Source organism: Carcharodon carcharias, chromosome 22 (assembly GCF_017639515.1).
Source record: "Carcharodon carcharias isolate sCarCar2 chromosome 22, sCarCar2.pri, whole genome shotgun sequence".
Lineage (NCBI taxonomy): Eukaryota > Metazoa > Chordata > Chondrichthyes > Lamniformes > Lamnidae > Carcharodon > Carcharodon carcharias.
This window is the reverse complement of record NC_054488.1, coordinates 36369938-36394110: the sequence shown is the minus strand read 5'-3', so window position 1 is coordinate 36394110 and position 24173 is coordinate 36369938. Positions and strand designations below refer to the sequence as shown.

Here is a 24173-nt window from a genome sequence, read left to right as displayed (position 1 = left end):
CCCACTAATATGCCCTTCCGCCTTCAGAGATCTATGAACACACACGCCAAGGTCCCTTTGTTCCTCAGAATTTCCTAGTGTCATGCTGTTCATTGAATACTTCCTTGTCAAATTATTCCTTCCAAAGTGTCTCACCTCACACTTTTCAGGATTAAATTCCATCTGCCACTTATCTGCCCATTTGACCATACCATCTATATCTTCCTATAGCCCAAGACACTCGACCTCACTTTTAACCACCCGGCCAATCTTTGTGTCATCCGCAAACTTACTAATCCACCCCCCATATAGCCATCTATGTCGTTTATATAAATGACAAATAATAGGGGACCCAGCACAGATCCCTGTGGTACGCCACTGGACACTGGCTTCCAGTCACTAAAGCATCCTTCTGTCATCACCCTCTGTCTCCTACAGCTAAGCCAATTTTGAATCCACCTTATCAAATTACCCTGTATCCCATGTGCATTTGCCTTCTTTATAAGTCTCCCATGTGAGACCTTGTCAAAGGCTTTGCTGAAATCTATATGAACTACATCAACTGCACCACCCTCATCTACACACCTGGTCACCTCCTCAAAAAATTCAATCAAATTTGTTAGGTATGACCTCCCTCAAAGCCATGCTGACTATCCCTGATCAAATCTTGCCTCTCCAAGTGGAGATAGATTCTCTCCTTCAGAATTTTCTCTAACAGTTTCCCCACCACTGACGTGAGACTCACTGGCCTGTAATTCCCTGGCTTATTTCTACAACCCTTCTTAAATAGCAGAACCACATTAGCTGTTCTCCAGTCCTCTGGCACCTCCCCCGTGGCCAGAGAGGAATTAAAAATTTGGGTCAGAGCTCCTGCGATCTTCTCCCTTGCCTCCCTCAGCAGTCTGGGACACAAATCATCCGGACCTGGAGATTTGTCCATTTTTATGCCTGCCAACACCTCCAATATCTTGTCACTCCCTATATCAATTTGCTCAAGAACCTAGCAGTCTCTCTCCCTGAGTTCGATACCTTCACCCTCATTCTCCTGGGTGAAGACGGATGTGAAATATTTGTTCAACACCCTATTGATGTCCTTTGGCTCCACCCATAGATTGCTCCCTTGGTCCCTAATGGGCCCTCCTCTTTCCCTGGTTATCCTCTTCCCATTGATATATTTATAGAATGTCTTGGGACTTTCCCTACTTTTACCAGCTAGAGCTTTGTCATATCCCCTCTTTACTCTCCTAATTGTTTTCTTAAGCTCCACCCTGCACTTTCTGTACTCCGCTAATGCCTCCACTGATTTGCTCCCCTTGTACCTGCTAAAAGCCTCTCTTTTCCTTCTCATCGTACCCTGAATGTCTCTGGTCATCCATGGTTCTCTGGGTTTGTTACTCCTTCCTATCACCTATCAGGTAAGAGCTGCTGTAGAATCTCTGTGGAAATGTTTACATTTTAATTTTCAAGATATATGTGACATTTTAATATATTACTAGTGCTGCACATGCAGTCAAGGCCAACTGTAGTCTTCAGCTAAAGTAAGGCAAGAGGATAGCAATATGGGGAATCAATGTTGGCTGTGCAGGTGAAACATGGTTAGAGGGTGGAGATAATTGCACTAAGGCACATAGATATAATTCAGTCATACATTGTCTTTTTCTGTACGAAACATTGTTCTTACATCATTGTTTATAGCTAAATAGCAAATCTTATTGCAGTCTGAAAAACGGAAGTGGTTGGAATACAGCAATTCCACTGCAGTATAGCTTCAGGAGGTAGGAGACTCAAAACTGTGATGCTACTAACATCACTGACAGGAGAGTGTAATTGTAATGTGACATGTTTCAATAGGCAGTTTCCATTTAAATGAGGGAAAAAACAAATATTTCCAATAGTTGATCAAAAATGCATGTAGACAATGAATTTTTAATATATAATTCCTATATTGTCATTCATATACAAAAGATGAAAACCAGGTATTATGTTTTAAGTGGTGCCACACACATACCAAAATTATCCATGTCTTGCATATTAATATTAAAATATATAATATATAAATATACAAAAAACTATATATCTCACCTGAACATAATTTTCTACGGGGTTCTCTATATTTAGAAATATGTAATAATCTCACAGAATCATAAAGTATTACAGTACAGAAGGATGCCAATTGGCCCATTAAGTCTGTGCTGGGTCTTTCGAAGAGCAATCCTGTTATTCCCACTCCCTTGTTCTTTCCCAGTATCCTTGTAATTTCCTTTCTCTTACCAATAATTATCCAAATTTCTTTTAAAAGCTACTAATAAATCTGTATCCACCACCCTATCAAACAGTGCATTCCAAATCCTAACCACTCGTTTAATATTTTGTTGCTCATGGCACCTCTGATCCTTTTGTCAATCATCTTAAACTCTGTGCCATTGCTCCCTACTCTTTGACCATCGGAAGTAGTTTCTCTTTATTTACTCTATCTAAACATTTCATGTTTTTAAAAGCATCTATCAAATTTCAGTTTAGCCTTCTCTGCTTGAAGGAGAACAACCCCAGCTCAAGTCGATTTCTCCTCATCTTAGCCCTATACAGCTGAGCCTTAAGTCTATAGCCAGGGTCTTTAGGTCGATGAGCCGGGGGCAGGGCCCGATCGCCGATGCGTAAAATGACGCGGGATGACATCGGGCGGAACTCCTGACGTCACCCCGCGTCATTTCCATTTTTAGGTCGGCGGGGGTGCAGTCGAATCAGCTGTGCACCCGCCGACCTGTCAACAGCCTATTGAGGCCTTTTGAAAAGTAATTAAGCTCATTAATGGACCTGCCCCTCCAAACTTAAGGTTGGCGGGCAGGCCAGGAGCCCTGGCGGGCTTCAGAAAAAGCATGAAACCTCATCTATGAGGTTTCATGAGGGTTTTAAAAATTTTAATAAATGTGTGCTTTAAAGAGATGGACATGTCCCAACTCATGTGACAGTGTCACATGAAGGGACATGTCAGAGAAATTTTAGTTTTGCTCCTTTACCATTTTAAAATTTGGTACTGATCTCCCTGAGGCAGCACTTAGCCTCAGGGAGATGAGTGTGTTCTTTCGTGCGCATGCATGAAAGAGTGCACTCTTGGCTTAGGGAATCCCCACCCCCCCGACCCACACAGGGAGCGCATAGCACTTCCTGGCGGGCATCACGCTGGGCAGGCCTTAATTGGTTCACCCACGTATAATGGTAGCCTGATCAGAGATGTGCCCGCCCGTGCCTGCTCCTGCACTTCCCCCCCCCACCAACGGGGGGGAAAAATTCTTCCTTATGATCCCAAGTTCTAGGTTATCTAGACAGGGGAAATAGCTTCAATGTGTTGGTTCATATAATCCATAGCATAACACAGGTAGAGCAATGTCTCAATTTTATAATTCTCATTCCCATTTCAAATCTGTCCATAGCCTCATTCCACCCCACTTTCTGTTAAAACAATGCTAACTTAGATTGTGCTATTGAAAAAAGTTGGTTTTATTGGTAATATTCTGTCTTCATAGTAGTTAGGGAATATGTCATTGCTTAAAACAGGCTGGATCATGATAAAAAATACAATCTTGCAAGAAAAACTGCAGTGGGCTTGTACAATGTAGAAGCAGTTATAGTCTCCACAGTAACATTTCTAACAAGGGGCCTGTGCAGTGAACTTGTCAGTGTTATTTGAACTTTGAAGAATAGTTGAAGTGGTTTTCAACATGGATTATTTGCTAACCCCTCTTATGTATACGCTAATTTATCAATTAATTGTATTTACTTGCTATAAAATAATATTTGACATCGGAATATTACTGAATGCTCTTTCAGAGAGTCAGTATAGTCTCGATGGGCCAAATGGCCTCCTGCACTGTAAAGATACTGTGATACTGTGTTTCTGCAATATGCCTAATCTCTATCACCCAGAAATCCTGGGTCAAGTAAGCTTGTGCCAGGTAGCAATTATAATATTCACCCCCAAAAATACCACAAATAAGGTTACCCAAACGTTACATAAATCTCATATTGGGTCTTCTTTCTTTATGGTATTAATATGTGGCAAACATAAAAGACAATATGCCAATTCTTAACCAACTTTACAAAGAGCTTAAAAGAGCACAACATGTGAGAAAAAGTAATTCTGTTGTCTAAAGTTAGATGTATCGCTATTGGTCAGGTGTGATAGGCCAAATGGCCTCCTTCTGTTATCATTCTATGGTACTCTTCACAAAAGCAAGTAATTTATATACCTTAGGTGATTTCATAAATACAACAACATCTATTTTGTTGTGTAGCCTTGCACTTTATTTTACATGGGGCAGGATTTTCCCTTTGTCGGGCGGGTGCGCCAGGAGGACCCGGGATCGGCCACAAAATGAACCGCTGCCCGCAATCAGGCTCCGACCGCGATTTCACGCTGGCTGGCCACTTAACATCTGAGATCCTCGGCACTGCCAGGGTGGGGGCGGGAGGAGCCTGAGCACTGAGGTCTGTGCATGTGCAATGGAGCGCGCACTGAAAGCTCCCTGAAGGCACAGAGCTGCCTCAGGGAGATGATGAATTTTAAAATGAAAAATAAAGATTTTGAAAATAAGGTAAACATGTCCCCACATGTGACATCATAATAAAAGTGATGTTTCAAGATGTCTTTTTTCAATACTGTTGGAAACCTCATCCCGCCCGTCGATGAGGTTTCCTGAAAAATGCAAAGGCCGCCTGGCCTATTCGCCTGCCCGCCAACCGTAATATTAGGCCTCTTAATTGTCAGTGGGCACGCTGCCTACTCTTGGGCGCACGCGCCAAGTGAAATATCGTGCAAGCACGTGACAGCGTGAAGGCAGTCCACCATCTTCCGCTCAGCCAGCTGACGACAGGCAGCATTTCCTGCCATTGGTAGGTGGGGAGCTAATTGTAATACATCAGCATATAACTAAAAGTCCATCCCACCACGCTCCTGGAAACCCGCCGTATTATCCGTCCACGTTGGTGGGAAAGCACACCAACGTGTTTCAGTCCAGCGCGCCGGCGATGTGCACTTGGCGGCTTTCACTTTGGGGGAACTGAGATGAGTGAGCAGCAGCATTCTCCACAACTCACCTGTTGTTTACAGGCCTCAGGGGCGCCAGCGGGGGAGGGGGGGGTAACTGATGCCTGGCCCTGGAGACGACTGCTCAGGGGGTGGGGAGGTGTGCCCGTGGGCAAGTGCTGGCCAGCCTCGGAGGCGACAAACGTCGGTGGGGGGGGGTTAAGTGCTGCCCTGGTACTACAGCCCATGCACAGGCAATTGAGGTGGGGGTCAGGATAAGCGAGGGGTGTGGCCACACATTAGGGACACCAGTATAAACTGACCATGCCCCTGCAACTGAGACAGATCAGGCACAGCCACAGTGATATGATTGGGGTCAGGCTCCTAGCCTGCCCACCCTGCAAGCAACGTGGAGGTACCAAAGGGCCAACGAGCGCTCCATACCTTATGCTTCCCACCCCCCGTGACCCCATCCCCCCCCTCACAAACTTTGAGTCTGCCACCACTTTATTGGACTGCAGAGCAGTTGGACTGCACACGGTGTACAATCTCCTTGCCAATGCTGGCCATGTAGCAGTCGCTGCTGGAGGTGCTCACAGCCCCAGGAAATCTCAGGTTCCTGGTTGGGACCAGTGTGCCCCATGTCGCAGGTTGACAGGGCAGCCATGCAGTGCACTCATCTCTGGCATCCGAGGGGTGACCAGCACTCTCCGGGAAACGTTAAGGGGAGGTCATACAGGGCCAGGAAAGGTGCTAAGTACAGCCATGATAACCACATTTCTCTGTCTTTCATGCTGCAGGAGGACCACGTCAGGATCATGGATCCTGGTGACCTAGCTGTATGCCTGATGACCTACAGAGACCATAGAAGACGGAGGAGAGAGCGACTGAGGGTCCTGGCTGTGCAAAAGCAGGAGCAGCAACCTCAGGAAGAAGGGGCAGCAGGAGCTGCCACACATGCTGCCCAGGAGTGACAACGAGCCGACACCCAGGGTCTATAGAGGCCGCCTGCTATTCCTGCAGATGACTGAGAACCAGTGTCGCTGATGACTGCGCATGCCTAGGGACCTGGTGGCTCATGTCTGCCACTTACTGCAGGACATGGTGCCAAGGGGACATAGAGGGCATCCACTGCCAGTGGCTGTGAAAGTGACCACGGTGCTCAATTTCTATGCCAGTGGCTCCTTTCTGGGACTCCACAGGTGGCCTCTGTGGGATTTCACAATCCACCACCCACAAACCCGGTACTGGGACAGCCAGGATGCAAGGGCCATTGGACTCGCCCTGATCTCGGGATTGCCACAGGTGCGATTGACTGCACTCATGTGGTGCTCAGGTCTCCATTACTATACTTGGTGGACTTCATTAACCGCAAAGGCTTCCACTCACTGAACATGCAGCTGGTATGCGACTACCAGAAACAGATCCTGCAGGTGTGCGCACGGTTTCCAGGGAGTATGACACCTACATCCTGAGTCGCTCACAGATCCCTGCAGTCTTCCAGGGCCCACAAAGCCTGCAGGGTTGGCTCCTCGGGGACAAGGGCTACCTGCAGAGGCCGTAGCTGATGACACCCATGCAGCAGCCTCAGACTGCAGCAGAGCGACGCTATAATGAGGCTCATGCAGCAGCTCACAACTTGATGGAGCAGACCATCGGGATGCTGAAGATGCAGTTCCAGTGCCTGGACTGGTCTGGTGGAGCCCTAAAATACAGTCTGCAGAGGGTGTCACACATCATCGTCGGCTGTTGCGCCCTTTGCAACCTGGCACTCCAACGGGGAGATGTGCTGACTGAGGAAGAGATGGAGCAGCTGGAGGTCCCCTTGGATGAGGAAGATGCTGATGGAGATGAGGGTGAGGGAGTCCTCATGGTGACAATGATGGGGATGAGGCACTGGCTAGATGAGGCAGGTGCTCTCGGGAGGCCCTCATAGCTGCCAGGTTTGTGGAGGATGATGATGACATGCAGTGAGGTGTCCCCATAGATCCTCACATCACAGCTGTGAATGTTTGACTCCAGTCTGGCTTATGGCAGCACAAATACCCTCTGTGAGAATGGTCCTGTCATGGAAATGCAGTGGAGGCCCTAATAGTCGCTTAATCGCAGGAGGATGCAGTGAGGACACTCCATAGATCTTCACATAGCCTCTGACAATGTCTGACTCCTGTCTGGCTGAGGGCAACTCACTTGTGCTCCATGATCAGGGCCATCTCAGAGACACAACCGTGAAACTTTAGACACATCTGATGCTGTGTCGGTCTTCAGCACCTCAACCCTTCAGGGGCTGGTGCACAGCATCACTGGTTGCAGATGCTGGTGTGATGGGGGCTAGCTCCACCTTAAAGGTGCATAGAGAGAATGAGAGAACTCTGTGGTTCCCACTACATTTTGGCAGCAATGACCAACACTGCCAAGGTTCAGGCACCAGTAATGTTTCCAGGGAGTGTGAAGCAGGACCATCACTGTGGTCTGAAGGCCGCTCAGAGCACAAGGAAGAGGCTCTGGACTGAGACACCTGCCTTTATCTTGTGCAGAAAGGTTTCACATCTGAGTGACAAGAACACTGCTCATCAGAACAAGGAGCCACAGGCAGGGAGATATTCTTAGGAGTTTATTGACAATAGTGAACAGTATGTATAAGTGATCAACACCCGTGCCCAGGCTGTGCAACTACTTTTACTTAACTTTCCTAACCCTGCCATCCCCAGACATCCACAGCAGAGGTGGAGGCAGCCTGTTGACTGTGACACTCTGTCTGTGATGACTTTGGCAGGCATCCTCTGGAGGGCCAAGACTTGGAGGGCCCAGGCCTGCTTTCGAAGTCCTGCTGTGCAGCAGTGGCGCCCTCCTGGAGCTGGAGCTGTGCAGGTCACAGGAAGAGGGGATTCGGGTGGGCCAGTCACTCCCAGAGTCACCTGGGTGGATGGCCCCGAAGTGTGCAACTGCTGATCCTGCTCCCTATGGGTATCCGAGGGCCCCTGGCTGATTCCCTGAGGAAAAGGGGTAGCTGGAGTGAGATTGAGCTGCCCAACACCCCCCTCACGTACACACTGTTGGAGGCCAACTATGGCGTCTGCGATGGAGTTAAGCCGCACAGCAGTGCAGGAGGGGCCATCCTGCCGTGTTGACCTTGGCGCATTACAATGCCAGCATTATCACCTCAGCCTGAAGACGGTCAGACTCCTCCATCGTGCCTTGCAATCTGAGGGGTGCAGCAGACATACTTTCTTGGTGTTTCCGAGCTTGCCTTTGCAGCTCCAGCAACTGAGACATGACTGAGTCCAGAGGCTCGTCATCTGACTCGGACTCAGCAACGTTCTGGCCTCCAGCAATCCTCCGAGTGCCGGGGACCTGGGAAGACACTGCCTCCGCCTGCTGTGGATCAGAAAGTGCGATGTGCTCAACAGATTGTGATCCCGAGGCTACTCTAAAGTTAGGTCCCACCGAGGCGTGTGTCTCTACGCTGGTGGAGGGTGTGGGTGAGCGCTGTGACAAGACTTCAGTGGGGGGGAGGTACCTCCAGATTCTTCAGAGGTTTCTCCGGGGCTTGTTTGGAGGCCCTGGGTCATGGACTCTGTTGGCTTTTTGGCAGATGTGCTAGCGAAAGCAGGGGAGATAATTAGTGCATGGCAGTGGCCTGTGAAACAGGACACATCACTCATGGCATGGCTGTCTAATGGATTTTGCACCGCTGGATCCTCACTTGGTAAAACAGCACCGACCTCGCTGTCAGCACAGGACCGGTGCCGGTCATCGCCGGCCAGCTGGTTGGCTGTGTTTTCGAATTCTGACAGAACTTCGATCTCCAGCATTCCTCTATCTGTCTGCAACCTTTCCCTCCCGTTGTGAGCCAGTTTGTCCTGCATGGATAGAGATGGGGAGAGTGTATCAGGATGCCTGCCGGGCCAGATGATAAGTATGCGTGGCCTATGTGGGAGGTATGTGGTCCATTGGACAGGATGAGGAAAATGACAGTGTGTGCGAGTGAATGGTGATGTCCCTTGCACTGGCAGTGAGTGAGATCCTGTGGATGTGTGATGGCTTTGTGGGTGTGAGAGTTGGGAGCGATTAAAAGAGTGACTTCCCCTGGCGGAACAGAGATCATTCATCCTTTTGCGGCTCTGGGTGGTTGTCCTCCTCTGCAGGGCATTTGCACTGACCACCGCCTCCCAAGCCGGGTTGGTGACTTTGCTGCCCATCCTGCGGCAAGAGCAGGGGTAGAGCACATCTCGTCGGACCTCCACGGCATCCAGCAGCTGCTCAAGGGATCCGTCATTGAAGCGGGGGGCTGCATTCTGTTTCCCTTTGCTGGCCTTGTCTCCCGGGCAGCAGTGGTGAGCTGGTGGTGATCAGCGCTTTGCTGGCGGCTGCCTTTTAAAGATGGCAATCGGCATGATGCAACAGTGGGGTGATGATGGGCGGGCAAATGAGAGCCCACCCGCTATGGAAATGGTGTCTTTTGCGGGGAGTGAATAAATAATGAAGCAGGCTTGGGACGCCATTTTCATCGGTAGGTAGGACTCCATTTTACCTGCCTGCTACGGCACTTAGTGCAATTCTGGGAAAATTCCGCCTAACGTCGGTATACTGGCCCGATGTCATTGTGCAGGATTTTACTCCCGATCGGATTGGGTGCACCCCCACCGCGGGATGTAAGATTCTGCCCATGGTGTCAAATAATCTTCTTAGGTTATCGATGGGTTAAATGAAAGTGCCAACAATCATTGTTCAAAACCAGCATGTATGTGGGTAAACAGTGTTAGATGTTTTTCTATGTTAAGGGCACCATGTAAATTCTAAGTTGTTGATCATATAGGTAAAATTAAGGTTTTCTTCCCCACAGAAAGCTTCTACTTTTTGCTCTTTTCATGACACTTTTCCTGGAGTACTGTTTCACGAGTGTTGATAGACCTCTGGCACTTTGTTCAAGTGAAATCTTCATTTATGAATCTAGACAGTGAGTGTTGGCCTCCTATCTGATGGTGGGCGAGAATCACAAAATAGTCTGGTTATGTCTGTATCTGACATCATGTAATTCCCACTATATTGCTTCTTGGTTATCTTGTAGAGCAGCAACTTCAGCAGATTTTTCCTGACCCTTTCCTAGTCCAAAGCACTGAGATTAACCAATGCATCCAACTGCCTCAGCAGCTGTGAACAACTACTTAGTAGACCAAAGATCAAACGTCTGTTCTGTAGGGCCATGCCTGTGGTGCATCTAAGTCTGGTGGTGCAAATCTACAGGGCATCTTACAGCTATTCAAAAAAATGCAATTATTAAAGCTCATATTTAACTGCTATATTTGATACATTTAAATTATCCATGTGAACTCTTGTTTAGTAACATTCTTTTTGAGAAGCAATGCAGCTCCTGTAGAGGACAAAAGGTCATACAATAAATTTCAGCAGTATAAACAGGTATAAAACCAAAGAGGCGCAAATAGCAGATTAACATTCGCCAAAATGGAAGTATGAGTAGAGACATTAAATCAATGCGGGTAATGAAAATCAATCTTATACAATATAATTAACAGAACAGATACCCATCGAGATGAAAAAAGGGATGGAAGTACTGAATTGTAAAACCACTCCATAAGCAGTTTATTTCATGTAACCTTTCAAGTCCAACATTATTTTGTTTGTATTTATGTAAAAGGTATATTCTAAAGGCTGGACCTAGTGAAGAGTAGAAATTGCCTTCAAACTTGTCTTGAGCAATATTGGAGATTAGCAAACATAATTTCGTTCCCCACAAAAGATGGAACAAACTCCCTGCTGATTCAGGATCAATTGGCACATTTAAAAAAGAGCTAGCTCAATACCTGCTGAGAAGTAGGATCGAGGGCTGTAGAAATGCTTAATAATACTGCTTGATTTTCTTGATCATAGGTTGGGAAATAAATTAGAGGATAAGCAGCTGAAGTAGGAGAGAACGTGGACTTTTGACGAAGAGGTTTTGATGGCATTTTCTCACTGGATTTTCTTACATCCCTAGATTTCTCTGCACATACCATGAAGTTAAATAATTCAGTACTGAGAACTAAAAATACCAGTAAGCAACCAAAAAATTACTCTTATTATATTCTGAATAGGTGTTGCACATTGGGTCAGGGTTATGCCTGAAGCAGTATCATTCCTATTCAAATTCATTATCTATTCACCTTTTTCCGTTGTCTCTTTTTCATCTCAAGTTTCTGTTTGAGGTTCTGAGCTGCCAAAATCCATTGTGTTGACAATCTTCGGATTCTCTTTTTCATGAATATTAGTGATTCCTTCCCGCTGCCCATGAGTTCGAGAAGTTGTGTAAAGTCTGTTCGATAGAGAGCCTGCTGCTGTGAGAGAAATATATAGTCAAAGGGAAATTATCAAAAGTAACAGTGACTGAATTTCCTATTAACTTCAATTAGGATTAGCTGAAGTTAACCTTTCACCAGCATAAACCTATTCATTCAGGCACCATCCCAGTCTATTGCAAAGAACATGTCAATATAAGGCACACTAATACAGAGCACATCATAGGATTTTGTAATTTTCTTTGTGTATTTTTCACTCTTATCAACAAAAACAGAACAAACATTTCTATTGTGTCCAAAGACATGTTGGAAATAGAAACACTTAAGAGGATTAAGATATTGGTTCGGTCACATTTAGAGTGTTGCATTTCAAGAAGGAAATGAGAACTATGGAAAGGATAGTGCTATGATTCTCTAGAATGAAATGGAGAATAGTAATGGAGAATAGCTTGAAAAATGTTGGGCTTTTTTGGTTGGAATGAATTAGGAGGGAATCTGATAAAGGTTCTTAAAATAATGCACGTTTTTGAGAAGGTAAATAATGAAAGATTTTAGGAGTCAGTAAAAAGTGGCATAAACTCAATATTATTGAGAAAAATAGAAGGGAGTGTTAGAAGACATGTTTTCACTTAGTTTATAAAACATGGAATTCCTTACCACAAGTGGCAATTGAGGCAGAGACATCATTTATAACAAAAATAAATTGAAAAGAATGAATATGAAAATGTTAAGGGGAAAATGCTTAGGAGTAAAAAGACATAGAGAGAGATAGAGAAAAATATAACCCCTTTTGAAGATCTAATATCAGCAAAGGTACAATGGGACAAATTGTTACCTTCTGTGTTGATTTACAGCAAACAAAAGAATAATGGGAAATATAACGTTTGTTGAGATACTATACTGTATTGTCACATGGCACTTAAATACTTACAGAAAGATACCTGTATACTTATTAGGTACTCAGAACAAAGAACAAAGAAAAGTACAGCACAGGAACAGGCCCTTCGGCGCTCCAAGCCTGCGCCGATCATATTGCCCGTCAACTAAAACATTTTGCACTTCTGGGGTCCGTATCCCTCCATTCCCATCCTATTCATGTATTTGTCAAGCTGCCTCTTAAACACCACTATTGTACCTGCTTCCACCACCTCCTCTGGCAGTGAATTCCAGACACTCACTACCCTCTGTGTAAAAAACTTGCCCCGCACATCTCCTCTAAAGTTTTCTCCTCTCACCTTAAATCTATGTCCCCTAGTAATTGACCCTTCCACCCTGGGAAAAAGCTTCTGACTATCTACTCTGTCCATGCCACTCATCATTTTGTAAACTTCTATCAAATCTCCCTCAATCTCCGTCGTTCTAGTGAGAACAATCCAAGTTTCTCCAACCTCTCCTCATAGCTAATAACATCCAGACTAGGCAGCATCCTGGTAAACCTCCTCTGTATCCTCTCCAATGCCTCCATATCCTTCTGGTAATGTGGCGACCAGAATTGCATGCAATATTCCAAGTGTAGCCTAACCAAGGTTCTATACAGCTACAGCATGACTTCCCAGCTTTTATACTCAATACCCCTGCCAATCAAGGCAAGCATGCCATATGCCTTCCTGACTACCTTATCCACCTGCGCTGCCACTTTCAGTGACCTGTGGACCTGTACACCCAGATCCCTCTGCCCATCAATGCACTTAAGAGTTCTGCCATTTACTGTATAATTCCTGCCGTATTAGACCTTCCAAAATGCATTACCTCGCATTTGTCCGGATTAAACACCATCTGCCATTTCTCCGCCCAAGTCTCCAACCGATCTATATCCCGTTGTATCCTTTGACAATTCTCTTCACTATCTGCAACTCCTCCAACTTTAGTGTCGTCTGCAAACTTACTAATTAGTCCAGTTACATTTTCCTCCAAATCATTTACGTATACAACAAACAGCAAAGATCCCAGCACTGATCCCTACGGAACTCCACTAGTCACAGCTCTCCATTCAGAAAAGCACCCTTCCACTGCTACCCTCTGTCTTCTATGACCAAGCCAATTCTGTATCCATCTTGCCAGCTCATCTCTGATCCCGTGCGACTTTATCTTCTGTACCAGTCTGCCATGAAGGACCTTGTCAAAGGCCTTACTGAAATCTATGTATATAACATCCACTGCCCTTCCATCGTCGATCATCTTTGTCACTTCCTTGAAAAACTCAATCAAGTTAGTGAGACACAACCTCCCCTTCACAGAACCATGCTGCCTCTCACTAATACGCCCATTTGCTTCCAAATGGTAGTAAGTCCTGTCACGAAGAATCTTCTCCAATAATTTCCCTACCACTGACGTAAGGCTCACTGGCCTGTTTTTCCTGGATTATCCCTGCTACCCTTCTTAAACAATGGAACAACATTGGCCATTGATTATTTTATCTTAAGATTGTGAATAAGAGGTATTCAAGAAAAAAATACTTGTGTAGAACTGTTGTAGTTGCAACATGAGATTCCGTTCCATTAAGGTCTCAAATTAAGTTGCTACCTAAAACTCAACATTCCAGTTGATGACATTATCCATTATAACTTCACAAAGTAGCATCAGAAGCATATCCAAAATTTCTGATTCCTAGAGCTTTACAGTCCTGTCAACTGTTAAGTTTAGTGGTTGGCACAAAAGCTTATTGGTGCTACAAAATCTTTTAGAATGTTCATGGACTAAGCAGTCCCTTTTATTGTTCTTAGACAGGTGCGGTGGTACTTTTAGGCCTTTAATATATCTGTTAGTAGATGTTGATAAAATGTTTCCCCTACAATTAGGATTCTCCTAATGAGCAGGCACGATATAAAGAGGGCACCACACATTTGTTCCATTCACATCCAAAGGTGATTGGTATATAATTCCACTCCAACCTGAAGCAGGTTTAAGGAGGACAAAAATAATGCTACTCCACTTTGAGAGAGGCGGGGGGTGGGGGGGGTGGGGGGGTGGTGGTGGTGGGGAGGTTGAAGACATTAATGCCTAATTTGACATTTTTAAATTAAGATCTGATTTTTTGGCCATGCTCTTTGAAGATGGACCTTGATACATAAATCAGGAGCATTACAAATGAATGGTAATTTGAAGTGTAACAGATGTGTTAGATTCTGTTGACCGACCCCCCACCTCCAAGTATTTAAAAGCTTATCTGGCCCACTTGAAATAAAAATAAATCCATGGGCTGTAACTTCCGACTCGCATGGCTGGCAGGAATTAGAAGAAATATATACCTACTTAACTGGTCTTGAAAATTATGTTGACACTTCCGTTCGCCAGAGCTGGTTGGGACCTGCATTGAAATACTCCTCGCAGGCCCCAGTGAACTGTAGCTCCAGTGAATTCAAGGAGGCCACACCCCCTTTTTTATGGTACTTCCTGGCGCAAAGCAGGTAAGTTTAAAGGAAATTGACAGGCCAGGGAGAAGCTAAGTGTCTCAGGTAAGTGGGGAGTGGGGGCTGGTCGGGGGGGGATGGGTCGGAGGTCCAGTGGGGGGGGTCAAAAGTCTGTGGGGGGGTCCAAGATATGAGGGGTTTGGAGGTCGGGGGCAGAGGGTGATCGGAGGTCCTGTGGGGGGTGGGGAGCATGGGGGTTGTCAGAAGTTGGGGGTGGGGAGAGGTCGGAAGTCCGTGGGGAGTGGGGTGGGGGGTTGGAGGTCGTGGGACTGGGGGATGTCAGAGGTCGGGGGAGTGGGCGTTGTCTGAGGTTGGGATGGTGGGGGGTGTCAGATGTCGGGAATCGGGGAGTCCAGTGGCATGGGGGATCGAGGGTGAGGGGGGAGTCCCATGGGGTCGGCCTGGGTCTTTACAATAGTTACTCAGAACTTAGAAGAGATTTTAATTCTTCTAACTTTTTCTGAGTAACTATTGGTGTAACCCTAATGGACCAGCTGAAGTTTGCAATTTAAACCGCATTTTCAGATGGTTCCCAGCACAGTGCAATTGTCCAGAGGAAGTGTGCACTTCTGGTCTATCGCCATGCAAACCCTTACCTGGAAATTTCCCAGAGGGAATTCTTTAGCGCATCTCCGGGGTACCCCCTAAATCCGACACTGGGGAGCTCGGAAGTTACGGGCCTATGATTCCAAGAAACCAAACACCTCTCTCAGTACACTTGACCTAATATCCCAGTTCATTAAAACATTTAATGCCAAAAGATCAGAAATAACTCTATAAATAAGGGGATTTATTAATCCTGTCACATTTCTCTCACTGCCGTAAATGAGTCAGAGATCATGGGCAGAATTTAATGGCTGACGCGCGGGTGGCGGAGCCCACATGTCAGCACTTAAAAGGTCCGAAACGCCCCGACGTCAGCATGCGGCATCGCGATATTTAGCTGGGTGGGCGCGTTATGAAGCACGACACGTGCCCGCCATTAACTAAAGGCCTTGTTAAGGCCCTTAACTCGGCAATTGAAGCTGATTTTGAGGAGCCCGTGTGATCTTCGGCTCGGCGCACGGGCCCAACGGGCAGGTGGGTGACTGATTTTTTAACAAACCTCATCCACGGGCGGGATATGTGGGCTCAGAGGGGTTGTTCATGTTTTTTATTAAGTATTTAATGCAGAAAGTGTTTTAAACTTGCCTGTGTGATTGTTAGCAGCTCAGATCGATTTCCAATAGCTTTCTCTGTACTTTGAAGCTTCAGTTCACCAGTCTGCAGACAGGAATCTTTATCGGGCCTACAGCTTTCCAGAGGCCTCCATTTAGCCTGGGTATGGGTTCTGACATCTCCACTGGAGGCAGCTCCTCTGAGAAGGAAGGGAGGGACAGAATAAGGAGGAGGCCAGGATTGGACAATCAGACTCCAGGGGAGCCACCTTTGGGAGGCCAGGTGCAGGCACAAGGGGCGCAGGGCCAAGAGGTTGTCTAAGTTGGAAGGGGCCGCAGAAAATGCCACTATCCTGCTGCCAGGGTTTACAGGCAGCGAAGCAGCTACCTCAATATTACTGAGATGCAGTGCCGAAGAAGGTCACTGCTGCCCTCCATTTCTATGCATCTGGCTCCTTCCAGGGCTCGGTGGGTGATCTTTGTGGTGTCTCCAAATCAGTTGCCCACACTTGTGTCAAGCAGGTTACAGAGCTTTGTTCAGACGGGCATTGACCTTCATCCACTTCCATTGGGATCAGGCAAGTCAGATACAGCGAGCCAGAGGCTTCGCAGGCATTGCTGGCTTCCCCCGTGTCCAGGGTACAATAGACTGTACACATGTGGCCATCAAGGCGCCAGCAGGTGAGCTTTGTCAACAGGAAGGGCTTCCACTCCATGAACGTATAGATAGTGTGTGACCACAGGATGCTGATTCTACAAGAGTGCAAGGTACCCAGGCAGCTCCCACGATGCCTACATCCTCAGACACTCCCAGGTGCTGGGGCTCTTCAGTGCTGCAGCTCAGCTGGGGTGGATGGCTGCTAGGTGACAAGGGCTATCCCCTCAGAAGGTGGCTCACGACGTCTCTCCGCCATCCAAGAACAGAAGCTGAGCAGCGCTACAATAGGAGCCAGGGCACCACAAGGACTGTGGCAGAGAGAGCCATTGGTCTTCTCAAGATGTGCTTCCATTGCCTGGACCGCTCAGGGGGTGCACTCCAGTACCCCCCAGATCGTGTCTCTGTGATAGTGGTAGCATGCTGCGCTCTGCACAATCTTGCGCTGGAAAGGGGGGAAGCAGTTGATGATGAAGACCTTGACACACTGGATGAGGCTGCACATGATGAGTCCAGCAGTGGCTCAGAGGATGAGGAAGCATTGGGCAATGATGAGGGGCAGCACGCTGACCCACTACTACACCAAGGAGGCAGGGACACCCGGGACACTTTAATCCAATGAGCCTTCAGCTAGCTCCGTACACATCGATCAGCAGGACCAGCATTGCCTGGCACTTCTACATGTGGCACTTAGATGCTACATCTTCCACCTTATCAGCTACAACTAAGAGCTTAGTACAGAAACATCAATGTCCACTCAAACACTCATGAGATTCCTGTGAAACATACAAATGCAGCACAAAGGAAACACCCTCAGCCATGGTCAGAAAAGTGGACTTTATTCCCACCAAAATAAACCACAAACGTTGCTCAGATGTACATAATGATAGATTCCCTATTCTAGGGCCAACACAAAATCACCAGTGACAAAGCTGTGGAGTGCCTAACGTGCCTCATGCTTACATTTGCGGGAGCTACGTCTAGGTGCCGCCCCATCGCTCGGAGTGGCTTGTGAGACAGCCTGCTGACTCTGCTGTCCTGTTGGCCTCGATGACCTTGGTGGGCATCCTCTGGCCCGTGGAGTCTGTGATGAGGGAGTGGCCAGTTCCAGAACTGGCACCTCCCCAGTTGTTGCAGCCTCAATGGATGCAACGGTCACTGGCAGAGGGGCGGAGGAGCTGCTGCCCTCATCCAGAGCGCCCTGAGAGGAGCTCGCAGCAACGACAGGCAGCTGCTGCGCCAACGTGAGGTCACATTGGACCCCCCTGCTCACTGCAGACGGATGGGCACCGAGTGGTGACATTTGGTGTCCAGAACATCTCCCACATTGGGAATGACCGCCCGTGGCTAGTACTGCTGTGAGGGCTTGCAGGTCAGAGCGTAACCCAATCAGAAGAATCTCAATCCGACTGAAGCCCCTCTGCTTGAGAGTTGCCAATCTCTCAATGGAGGAAGCCTGAGGCTCTGTCCTGAGGTTCATACCTTCACTGACACTCTGCCTGGACTCCTCCACTACAGACACCAACTGAAGCACACCCTCATGCAATCCTGCCAGATGCTCCCGCACACCCTGCCGCTTGTCCTGCAGCTGCTGCATGACTGACATCTCCAGAGGCACATCATCACTGCCCAACTCAGCATGTGCCTGGTCCCCTGCAGTCCTCCAGCTGCTGGCACCATCGGCACTCTCTGTCCATGCCATCTCCTCCAGCGATTGTGAAGTGCCCTCTCCACTGTGCCCCGGGACATTAGCCAACGTCATAATCCCCACTGAAGTGTTTGTCGCTGCGCTGGTGCCTGGCTCGCTGAAAGGATGTGACATGAGTTGCAAGTTTTGGCCCTCAGGTGTGGAGGGGGGCTCTGGACGTGTTGGGGGCGGCCATGCAGTGGTGATGCTGAAATTAACAACAAGGACAGTGCATCAGTTAGCATTCAGTCAGTAACACCTTTCACCCCTTCCCCCCCAGCTTCATAAGTCGTTCACCCTTCAAGAACCTAAGGAGACGAACATTGGTGCGATGGTAAATAGTCAAGAGGAGGCCCAAACATTACACGCGCATACAGACAGGCTGGTCAGATGGCCTAAGAAATGCCACATGGAATGTTATGTGGATAAGTGTTCGGTTAAGCACTTGGGTAAGACAAGCAAGGTACGGGAATACATGAATAATGGGAGGACCGTGGGAAGTCACGATGATTACAGGGACCTTGCTGGGCAGACCTGTTAAGGTAGCAGAACAGGAACATAAGGCGTTTAACAAGGTCGAAGCCAGAGGTGCCTTTATTAGCCGAGGAATAGAATGTAGGAAAAGGGAGGTCATGTTGCAAGTGCAGAAAACGCTGTCGAGGCCACATCTACACTTCTGCGTCCAGTTGTGACCTGCACTTCATGGGAGGGATGGCTTTGGAGTGGAGAGAGTGCAGAGGTTCCTGACCTGGATACATGCTGGCCTGGAGAGTTGGAGTGATGAGGAAACATTGCAAACACTTGCGACATTTGCCGTGGAGCACAGGAGATTGACAGGTCACATTATTGACCTTCATACTATTACGAGGGGCATAGAACGGGTGGACAGAAGGCAACATTTCCCCTTGGCGCAGGGATGACTAACGTGGTGGCATTTATTTAAGTTGAGTGCCATGAGGTTGACAGGTGAGGTGCTGAGGACCTTTTGGACAGAGTAATGTGGGGCGCACTGGCTGAAAGGGTGGTGGAGGTGCAAACCCTCCTAAGATGCAATAAGTCTTTGGATGTGCAGCAGTGATGCAATGGCATGTTAGGCCATGGGGATAGTGGTCACAAATGGGATAAGGCGACTTTGGAAGGTGCTAGAGATGCGCATCCCAAGGAGCCGAGGGACCTTTGTGTATGACCCACACGTCTGACTGTATCAGTCTGTGAATGAGCAGTCTTGCTGCGTTAACAATTGCAGCAACCATCAGTGCTTTGGATGGTGGGGAGACAGAGTGGATGGGACTGTGGCCCTCAAATACCTGGCCACTACACCCCAGCCTCGCTGACACCTGCTGACCTGGCCGCTTGCCTCCTCCCCAGCTCCATGGCCTGCTCTTCATGGGTGGTGAGGCATTGCAGCACAGTGTGTCCACCACCAGTCTGCTGCCGCTCCCTCATATTGTGCTCTGTTTTTGCCTGCAGAACAGAGAAGAGCATTTATTGGGGCTGATCGCTCATGTACTCTGCACACGCACGTCACACTCCAACCACAGTGGCCCATCTGAGGTCTCCAGCGGCTCCTGTCCACACTACTGATGATCAGTCCCCAGAAGATAGTACAGCTGGTCCCAACCCCCTTCCCCAACACGCACCTTGGACACATCATGGCGTCCATCACTTTGAATAACACACGGGTCTTAGCGCCATGGCAAGGAGGCGCAACTAGGTGCGGCACTGAGGCCAGCAGATGGCTCTTGGCCATGACACCTTGAGGCTCCCCTTCCACCATCTCATCACGATCAATATGACATGTGTTGGAGTTCTGAGTATGTGTCTAGCTGCCTCCCCTGCAGGTTGCCCCCCAATACTCAAATGCGACAAACACCAACATAAGCTGCAGGGAGAACCCATCTTCTCCTCAACTACTAAGGCTGATGTAAGCATGGTCACTATCTGTTTGCCCACCCAGCGTGCACCAAATGCCCAATGCAGTAACGACACTAAGACGTGGTGGGGCGGGGAGGGGTGGGGGAGGGGTGTGGTGGTGGGGGTGCTCAAAGGCTAAGGCTACCTGCTGGGTCAAATGGCCAAGGCTGACATGGTACTCACCCTTCCAGAGTGCAACAAATCATTGAAGCGCTTGCGGCACTGCGTTCCGGTGTGCTGCACAGCATCATGGGAGATTACAGCCTCCACCACCTCCTGCCAGGCCTGCCTGGTGATGTGGGGGGCCCTCCTCCTCCTCCTATCCTCCGGAAACAAGACATCCCGATGGTTGGACACCTATGGGAGGAGTACAGCAAGGTAGGCACCTGAGAACCGAGGGGCACAGTGGCCGCCCCCCCCCATCCCGCTGGCCTATCCTGCAGCCTGCTCCCCTCCTCCTCCTCTGCCCTCAAATCATGTCCTGCCCTATGACTGGCCGTGGTGAACAGCCTAAAGGAGGCTGCTTGGCTGCTCCTTATACAGACTGTCGGTTCCCCATTGGAACCGGCTGTCTGAACACACCCACCGCCGATTTAATTTTCCCGATGAACACGGGAGTCGGAACCCTAGGCGGGCCTTAGTAGGCCCGCCCGTGCAAAATGGCGGCGCAGCCTGTTTCGGCAGCAGGGATCGGATGCCCACCTGCCCCCAAGTTGGTCGGGCCTGCCCACCTATCAAGGTCAAAAATCTGCCCCATGGAGATCGTATATGTTGATCAGAAAACATACTGATGAACATCTCTCAATCATTTGCTTTCTAGAACATCGCTCAATCACTTCTGTTTATTTACTTAACTTAGTTAAAGGCCCTGCTGAATTAAGGAAGGAATCACAGTAGGGTTGTGCCATGAATAATAAATAGTGAACATTATACCATAGGTTATTCTCAGAGATGAATCCTGTCTGTGATCCAAATAAAATAATGTTCTCAAATTGTTCAAGCTAAGATCAATGCCAATATTTTAATCACAATCTCATAAAGAAACTGAACTGTAGGATGCACAATTAAGGGAACTTTTCAAAAACTATTTTTAAGATAAGCAGTACAAGGACTGATTTGATGTCCTGTTGCAGTAATGACAGGACTACAAATTCAACCCTAAATCCTGAATATTAAAATTCTCGAGGCCAGCTCAGTTAAATGATTATACACTTCAAGTATGCATTGGCCTAGGTACAGGGAAGATGCTCACAGACCATTGCTAAGATGGAGATTGCTGCACAAATTTAATCGGGGTGGCCATTTAACATTAAGGAAAGGAAATTTAACTTCTGGTTATGCCGGTTGACACATCAGTCACCATTTTGACGTACGTGAGTAGCACGTTAATTGATTTTGTAGAGCTCACCAAGAACAGGCTATAAAAATGAGGTTGAGGGCACGGTGACATTGCAGAGCATTGCTGTGCCATTTCTATGCTGTAACTTAATGGCAGGTGTCTTTACTGCCAGATCTGTAACTGCCTCTCCCTGCTCATTCAAAGCAAGTCCTCAATCATGGTAGGTAGGTTTATCAAGGTCTGCAAATATAATTTAGTGCCTAATCTCACTGGCATGCTTCCTTTCAATTTGTACCAACTCAACCATGAAATAATAATGCAATGCTCTTTAAAAAGAAGCTTACCTTAAAGAATAAAAATAAGGCCCCAAATTTTTTCCAAAAGCATGTCAAATTTCAGAGACATAAAAATATATAATCAAAACATTTATTAAAATGGTGCTTTAAATATTGCAAAAATACAAACAAGGCCTGTTGCACTAGATCTCCTTTACCCATGGAACTTCTGTTGCTCCTACCCCAAACAACAATATAAGGGAATAAGAGCAAACCCAGAACCTTGTGCAGAATTGTGCTGTGTGTTCCTTTAAATGTTTTTGCATGAATTCTAGCACCTTCCCGAATGAAAAGTAGAAAAATGGTCACAAGCACCCAGGACACAACTCATTGTACAATTTGATTCAGCTTGACCCATGATCATTTGTGAGCATGAAACAAATGGATTTCCAATCAAAGCTTGAGCATCATTTCTCATACAGAGGACCTTTCAGGGCAAGAACATTGTAAAATTGTTGAAAGCCTATACAATATTTTCATATTCAAATACAGAGAATACTGAACTACTGAATCAATCTGCTGCCAATGATTTCTATAAGTATACTCACTGAAAATGAGCAAAGTACAAATGTCAGCTCACAAGTAACCCAATATTTCGTTCAAATCCTTCTCCTATAATTATGTCGATGGAAAATTGGAATTGGCATTGAGCTAAAGATGGAAAAGCAATTTTATCAAGGCTTTCCAGGTTTCAGTTTGCTGGGTTTGGTTAAGTAGATTAAACCAAATTGAGCCACTGCTCATGGGCTTTGTACTTATCCTTAGTTTAGATTAAGATTTTTAAAATGAGAAATGAAGCCATCCTGAATTCAATCTCAGTCACTCACGCCTGTATAGGATTGAAACAGTATTAATATCAGCCACACCATTTGAGGTTTTGCGAAGAACTGGGCATGTTGTTTCCACAATTGTTACTTGGCACAATTTCTGGGACTATCTTACAATTTCTGACTTTTTCATACAAAGAGCCACATTGGTATTTCAAGCAGACTCTTACTTCAAATTGACGTGTTCAATTTTCAGCAACTTTTATTACAGAAAAATCAGATTTGCAAGGTAATAACAAAAATTGTCAACACAGTATATTCATTATACTAGAATAATACATAACCTTGTTAAATTTTAGGGAATCATATGAGAAAAGCTACCCTGCACCAGAAAAAAATTGTCATTTACAATTACAATACAGAAATTCAACATCAATAATTAATAGCAGATTCATCAATGACAATGGCATTATTTTAAATGGGAAATAATTGAATTTTATTGATTTAGGGACATTAAGATAAAAATAGTAAAAGCTATTTTCAATGAGCGGGTAACCTAGTTTGCAGGCATAATTGCATTTAATTATTGTTTGTTGCCAGGCAGCAGGTTTTAAAATTCAAAAGCAATTCTTTCTTTCAGCAATTCCAAAAAGAATCCAGATATCATTATTTGTGACAAGTCAAGCTCAGCTGCTTTGGATCACAAAAGCTATTGAATAATTTATTTAGAAGGAATTATGGAACGTTTTTCTTGACAAGAAAAGTTATATTACATTCTTCCACACTTATATTGAAAGAGTTGATTAGATTATTAAAATAGCCTTGAAGGCCATAGGATTAATGTAAATAGGTTTTGTGCAGGAAGGCTTCAATTAAAATGTTCTAAACAATGAAAATGTATGGATAGAATATAAAAGCTCAAGAGAAAGGCAACAAATCTATAAATCAATATTAAATACCACAGTGAACTATCTACTCTAGCTAGAGTTTAGAATGCTCTTCAATTTTTCTTTAGAGTGCATTTATTCAAATTGATGGCTATTTAAGTCCCAGTGCCTGGAAATCCAGAATCTGCACAATTCATACTTTTACAACAGCATGACTTTTCTCATACTCCACATGTTCCTGCATGTGTGGTGGATCTTGTCCTAATGATCTGATGCTCATACTAGCCACCTAACATAATCCCACACAGTAAATTAATAATTCATACTTGAACCTGGTTGAAATCACAGGCTGAATTTCCCTCAGATGGTAGAAGTACCATTGCTGGGGCCAAAAGTGGGAGGTAACTCAAGTTTGGCTGACGGCGGGACCTGGAATCACATTTTGGGGGCTCTAATTTTAGGGGAAGATTATAAGAGCATATGCATTTCCATATGCATACCTTAGTGTTTAGGTTACAAAACAATATGGTACTGAAACAAAAGGTTTTAAAAAATAAGTCGTGCTCATTGGCTGAACAACTTGATTTTCAAGCAGGCCTCAAAATGGTTGGCAGTGTTCTCACCTGAAACAGGAGGAAACTTTACTTCATTATTTACATTTAAATGTCAATCCGATTGTACACCTATTGTAGGACCCCATTATGATTTTAATGGACCGTGAGTT

At 46.4% G+C, this 24173-nt stretch overlaps 1 protein-coding gene across 1 annotated transcript in view; it reads right to left on the bottom strand.

Annotated features, from left to right (window-relative positions):
- LOC121293660 (alpha-1,6-mannosylglycoprotein 6-beta-N-acetylglucosaminyltransferase B-like) overlaps nucleotides 1-24173 on the bottom strand; it is a 1251241-nt gene that overhangs the window by 416024 nt on the left and 811044 nt on the right. The window contains exon 16 of the mRNA XM_041216828.1: nucleotides 11167-11337. Within this exon, the coding sequence (XP_041072762.1) occupies nucleotides 11167-11337 (171 nt within the window). The remainder of the gene's footprint in view (nucleotides 1-11166; nucleotides 11338-24173) is intronic.